The 6484-nt window shown below is 35.5% G+C and overlaps 2 protein-coding genes across 2 annotated transcripts; both read left to right on the top strand.

Moving 5' to 3' along the window:
* The first annotated feature begins 446 nt into the window (after positions 1-446).
* On the top strand, positions 447-1604 carry LOC131646258 (F-box/kelch-repeat protein At3g23880-like). The gene has a single exon (XM_058916352.1). The coding sequence runs from the start codon at positions 476-478 to the stop codon at positions 1538-1540; it is 1065 nt and encodes a 354-aa protein (XP_058772335.1). The 5' UTR covers positions 447-475; the 3' UTR covers positions 1541-1604.
* Positions 1605-2483: 879 nt separating this feature from the next.
* Positions 2484-6278, top strand: LOC131651239 (putative disease resistance protein RGA3). The gene has a single exon (XM_058920910.1). The coding sequence runs from the start codon at positions 2790-2792 to the stop codon at positions 6114-6116; it is 3327 nt and encodes a 1108-aa protein (XP_058776893.1). The 5' UTR covers positions 2484-2789; the 3' UTR covers positions 6117-6278.
* The last annotated feature ends 206 nt before the right edge of the window (positions 6279-6484 follow it).

Here is a 6484-nt window from a genome sequence, read left to right on the forward strand (position 1 = left end):
TAGATTCTTTCAAGGCCATTAATTAACGGCAAATTAAGTGGAAACGGCAAATTAAGTGGATGCGGAGGATCTCAACAGATTTTGTGGCAGTTATGTATATGATATACAATTGATATGATTTAAAAAAAAAAAAAAGATTGGTTGTTTTTTTGTTTGTTACGTGGGTGTTATAAATATGGGTCATGCTAACGAGTGCCCCAGGGGCACTGGTTAAGCATTCCAAATATAGAAAATATTCTTTAAATGAATCAATAATTTAAACTTCCAATGCATTGAATACAAATATTTTCAAGAAAAACATACCTTTTATTTCTTAAAAAAGTTAATTATTTTAATTTTCAGTATATTTAATACAAGTATTTAATAAACAAAATATACTATTTTAAACTCTTAACCAGTGCCCCTGGGGCACTCGTTAGCATTGCCCTATAAATATATAGCATTATTATGATTAGTTAGGTCAAAAACAGATTCCATGGGTTCTGAGTTTCTTCCATTGGAGTTGATTGAAGAGATCTTGTGTAGACTGCCCGTGAAAGAGTTGCTTCAATTCCGATGCGTATGCAAATGTTGGAATTCCTTAATCTGTGATCCCAAATTCCATGAAAAACATCTTACCTATTCCACCACTCTTGCCTTCCACTTCATAAACTACTTCAATCCCTCAAGCAAGTTTATTCTCACGTCTTATCCAATTGACACTCTTTTCACTAATAATAATAATAATAATAATGTCACCACTACCTTCACTCGACTTGAGTATCCTCAACACTATGTTAAAGGATATCAATATCATCTTCTCACCGGTTTAGATTACTTCGTTGGCTCTTGTCACGGAATCCTTTGTCTTACCAACAAATATGGAACTTTGCTTCTACTCTGGAACCCTTCCATTAGAAAATACAAGGAATTACCTCTTTTTCAACGCCCACTAAACAACTCTGGACGCACTGATGTAGATTTTGGTTTTGGTTATGATCATGTTAATCATGTTTACAAGGTGGTGGCTGTTTTAAGTTACGTCTCATATGATGTAACCAAAACTGAAGTCAAGGTTCATACTTTGGGTACTGATTTTTGGAAAAGTATTCATGAATTTCCTTTTGGTTGTGTTTCTGTTGCCCATTCTGGACAATTTGTGGCTGGCGCCATTAATTGGTTGGCCTATAATCGTTCTCATCATTCTTTTATTGTTTCTTTTGATTTGGAGAAAGAGTCTTATCAACAGATTTTGCCGCCAGATAACACAACTGCTTGTCGGTTGGGTGTCTGGAAGGATTGCATGTGGCTGATTTCTGGTCGTGATCTTTGGCTTATGAAAGAATATGGAAATAAAGAGTCTTGGACCAAATTGTTCACTATTTCGTGTGACTTTTCCAAAGTAATAGATATTTTGGATGATGACCGAGTGCTGTTAGAATACATGGACAAGATGATTGTTTACAATTTCACTAATCATACTTTTAAGTTTACTGACTTTGAGATTGTATGGCCTCCACAAGTCTCTGTTGAGAGTTTGATTGATATCACCACTTATTAATTTGCTCACAAAGCATGGTGAAGATGACGCTGATTAAGTCTGAAATTCTTGAAAGAAGAGTGTAAAGAATATTTATATCATGTTTATTGTGGAACTTGTTTTACTGACATACATGTAACTAAGCTTAAATATTTTAAAAACTCTTAATTATTTATTTTTCTTAATTCAGTATCAATCAATATGAAACTTTCATTACCGTTAAACAAATTTCCTCCCCTTTAGTTTGAGTGTATGAGAAGATCCTTCTAAAAGACTTCAATGTTGGTACTCTATTATCTTTGCTCTGGAAGATCACCATATGCATGTTCTTTTTTCCTCTTAGTTGATTGAGACAATGAATAAGTTCTTGTTCTAAATTCACAAAATCGATCTCTGTAAGAATATGCATGCTTAAGGAGTGCTTCAATACTCGTTAACTTGGCTAATGCTTTCAAATTTTCATGTAACAGCATGCATTCCTTGCCAATAGAAGTCATAAAATTGGAAACAACGCTTTTGTAAAGGCCAATTAAAAACAGACATGTGTGTCTACTAAATATTCTCCTTACTGATTGAAGGAAGTTATTGCAACCAAGTTTCAGACCTGTTTCCTTTTCTAACCTGTCATTTTCTTCTTTCTGTTTGTTTCTTTGAAATTTCTATCAAAGGACTTTGTGCAAAGATACATTAATAATAGTGGGTGGGTTGTTGACTTGACATAGTCTATCCCAAAACATCTCCTACCACTCACTCACCCCTTGTTAATAATCTCGTTTTCTCATAATACATCTTCATTTCTCTAATAAACAAACTTTTTTTTAGAAGCAATCAAATATTTAAACATCGCTTTCCAATTTAATGTCAAATACGCTTGTGGAAATTTGAAACAGCCACTAATTCCTTGCTTCTAAAAGTATGGCCCTTCTTTTGTACTGCCAATTGGAAACAGACACGTATCCCTACTCAATACTTTCGGTATTGATTGAAGGAGGTTATTGAAACGAAGTTTCAGACTTGTTTCTCTTTTCTAACCTGTCAGTTTCTTCTATTTGTTTCTCTGAAATTTCAATCAAACAACTTTGTGCATAATTTCAAAGTCACATTAATCATAGTGGACGGGTTGTTTACTTGACAAAGTCTATCCCAAAACATCTCCTACCACTCACCCCTGTTATAAATCTTGTTTTCTCATAATACATCTTCATTTCTCAACCAACAAAAACAAACAGACTTTTTTCCATTTACATTCTTTTGAGTTACAACTTGAAATATGGCTGAAGCTGTCATTGAAGTTGTCCTTGATAATTTGAGCTCACTCATTCAAAAAGAGCTTGCCTTATTTCTTGGTTTTGATCAAGACTTTAATAGTCTTTCCAGCTTGCTAACTACAATCAAGGCTACGCTTGAAGATGCCGAGGAGAAACAATTCTCAAACAGAGCTATCAAGGATTGGCTTCTTAAGCTCAAAGATGCTGCTCACGTCCTCGATGACATCTTGGACGAGTGTGCCACTCAAGTGCTGGAGTATGAAGGAATAAAGGACAGACTTTCAGACAAGGTACAGAGCTCTTTCTTATCTTGTTTTCATCCCAAGCATATTGCTTTCCGCTACCAAATTGCTAAGAAAATGAAGAGGATAAGAGAGAGATTAGATGAAATCGCTGATGAAAGGACCAAATTTCATTTGACTGATATTGTTAGAGAGAAGAGAAGTGGAGTTCTTGATTGGCGCCAAACTACTTCAATCATTACTCAACCTCAAGTCTACGGAAGAGAAGAAGATAAGGATAGAATCATAAACTTTTTGGTTGGTGATGCTTCTAGTTTCGAGGATTTATCTGTTTATCCAATAGTTGGTCTTGGTGGACTTGGAAAGACAACAATTGCCCAAGTTATATTCAATCATGAGAAGGTAGTCAGCCACTTTGAGCTAAGAATTTGGGTGTGTGTCTCAGAAGATTTTAGTTTGAAGAGAATGACAAAAGCCATCATTGAATCAGCTACTGGCCATGCTTGTGCAGAACTGGATCTAGAGCCATTACAAAGAAAACTTCAAGATTTGCTAAAAGGAAAAAGGTATTTGCTAGTGTTGGATGACGTATGGGATGATGAACAAGAAAATTGGCAGAGGTTGAAATCTGTATTGGCATGTGGTAGAAAAGGCGCGTCAATTTTGGTCACCACTCGTCTTCTAAAGGTTGCAGCAATATTGGGAACAATGCCCCCTCATGACTTATCAATGCTATCCGACACTGATTGCTGGGAATTGTTGAAACAAAGAGCCTTTGGACCAAATGAGGAAGAGAGGGAAGAACTTGTGGCCATAGGAAAGGAGATAGTAAAGAAGTGCGGGGGAGTGCCTCTTGCGGCAATGGCATTAGGAAGTCTCTTGCGTTTCAAAAGAGAGGAAATAGAGTGGCTCAATGTCAAGGAAAGCAAACTATGGAATTTACAAGGTGAAGATCATGTCATGTCTGCCTTGAGATTAAGCTACTTGAATTTGCCAGTAAAATTGAGACCGTGTTTTGCCTTGTGTGCACTGTTTCCCAAAGATGAAATAATAAACAAGAAGTTTCTGATTGATCTTTGGATGGCTAATGGTTTTATTTCATCCAATGCAATGCTAGAAGCAGAAGATATTGGCAATGAGGTGTGGAATGAGTTATACTGGAGATCATTTTTTCAAGATATAGAGAAAGATGGTATTGGTGAAATTGAAAAATTTAAAATGCACGACCTTGTTCATGATCTTGCTCAATCTATTGCAGAAGAGGTTAGTGGTTGCATTACAGAATCAAGCCTATCTAAAAGAATCCTCCACCTCTCAACTTATGGTGAGAAATCATCTGAGATAGCCGGTTCAATACAGTTGCATGGAATCAAATCATTGAGGACCTTTTTAATGCGTCTATACCATTGTTCAGCGCATCAAGCACTAAAATGTTATTCTTTACGAGTACTTGACCTCCAACAAATGAAAGAGTTGCCATCTTCGATTTGTCGTTTGAAACATTTAAGATACTTGAATCTTTCTTGGGGAGAATTCAAAATTCTTCCAGAATCCTTATGCAAGTTACGGAATTTGCAGATTTTAAAGTTAGATTATTGTCAAAGGCTCCAAAGGCTGCCATATGGGTTGGTACAGCTGAAAGCTCTACAACATCTATATTTGGAGTACTGTAACTCACTAACAAGCTTGCCACCACATATAAGGAAGTTGGTTTCCCTAAAAACTTTGACCCTTTATGTAGTTGGCAAGAAAAGTGGGTTTCTTTTGGCAGAACTAGGACAAATGAACCTTATCGGAGAGCTTTGCATTAAGCACTTGGAGAGAGTAAAAAGTGTAATGGATGCCAAAGAAGCTAATATGACGAGTAAGCGCGTGAAGCAATTGCGATTGTCATGGGAGAGAAATGAAGAGACTCGTTTACAAGAAAATGTTGAGGAGATTCTTGAAGTACTTCAACCTCAAACCCAACAACTTCAAAGTCTGGCAGTGAGGGGATATACAGGTGCCTATTTCCCTCAATGGATGTCTAGTTCCTCTCTAAATATTTTAACTAGTTTACTGCTCATTGATTGCAAAAGATGTTTACACCTTCCAGACTTGGGGAAACTTCCTTCTCTAAAGATTCTAATAGTATCTAACATGAGTCATGTCAAATACCTATATGAGCATTCATGCAATGGTGGAGTTGCTGAAGGTTTCCCTGCAATTGAATATTTGATGCTAGAGAAGTTGCCAAACCTGGTAAGTTTATCAAGTGAGGACATAGATAACATGTTTTCATGCCTTTCAATACTTCAAATTACTAAATGTCCTGTACTATTGGAATTGCCTTACCTTCCATCTCTCATTAGTTTGAATATTAGAGGGACATGCAACCACCATTTACTAAGTTCAATTCATAAACACCATACTCTTGAAAAACTTAGTTTCAACAATCATAAAGAGCTAAGTTGCTTTCCAGATGGAATGTTAAGAGACCTCACTTCTCTAAAGATTTTTGATATTTATGGCCTTTCTAAACTTGAGCAACTCCCAGCTGAAATCAATAACATTAACGATATCCAAGCGATATATATCAGTGGTTGCGAGAACCTCAAGTCATTGCCGGATATAGTATCACATGGATTGCACTCTCTTAAGAAATTGCATATTACAAAGTGCGAAAAGTTCAAGCTATCAGAAAGTTTTCAATACCTCATTTGTCTTGAGGAATTGATAATTGAACGTTGCCCAGAAATAGAAGGTCTGCATGAGACATTACAACATATGACTGCTCTTCGACTTTTGGCATTGGGTGATCTTCCAAACCTGGCATCCCTACCTGACTGGTTAGGAAACCTAGGCTTGCTTCACGAATTGGAGATTTCTGTTTGTCCAAAGCTGACATGTCTTCCCATGAGCATTCAACGCCTTACTAGTCTGAAATATTTGGGAATTTACGGTTGCAGAGAGTTAGGGAAACGATGTAAAGAGAATACGGGTGAGGATTGGCACAAAATAGCTCACATTCAACACATTCAAGTAGACGACCAAGGAATGACCTTCGGAGTAGGAGGAGGAGCTTATGAATCTGTTTTTTACTTCTAGTCAAAGTGAATAAAAATTTAGGTTATTTCATTTAGTTTATTTTAAAACTATTTTTTTAGTTTTTACTTTGTGGTCCCAAAATAAGTGGCATGATACTTATATACATATTAAAAAAATGTAATAAATAAAAAAAATATTTTATTAAATTATACTTATCAATCATTGATATATTTGAGTTAGCATGCAAAATGAAAAGGCAATAAATTAAAAGTATTAGTTATAGTTACAAAAGAAAGATGAAAATTAAAAATGGTTTGTTATTTTTTTAATCTCTTTAATTTAGTTGACTATTTCACACATGTGTTAAAAAAGTGTATAAAAATAAGATAGAAAATAATATTTTTATTATATATTAAAAATGATAAAAA

Source organism: Vicia villosa, linkage group LG2, assembly GCF_029867415.1.
Source record: "Vicia villosa cultivar HV-30 ecotype Madison, WI linkage group LG2, Vvil1.0, whole genome shotgun sequence".
NCBI lineage: Eukaryota > Viridiplantae > Streptophyta > Magnoliopsida > Fabales > Fabaceae > Vicia > Vicia villosa.

Coding starts and splice junctions, on each gene's coding strand:
- LOC131646258 (XM_058916352.1), top strand. CDS start 476: ATGGGTTCTGAGTTTCTTCCATTGGAGTTGATTGAAGAGATCTTGTGT.
- LOC131651239 (XM_058920910.1), top strand. CDS start 2,790: ATGGCTGAAGCTGTCATTGAAGTTGTCCTTGATAATTTGAGCTCACTC.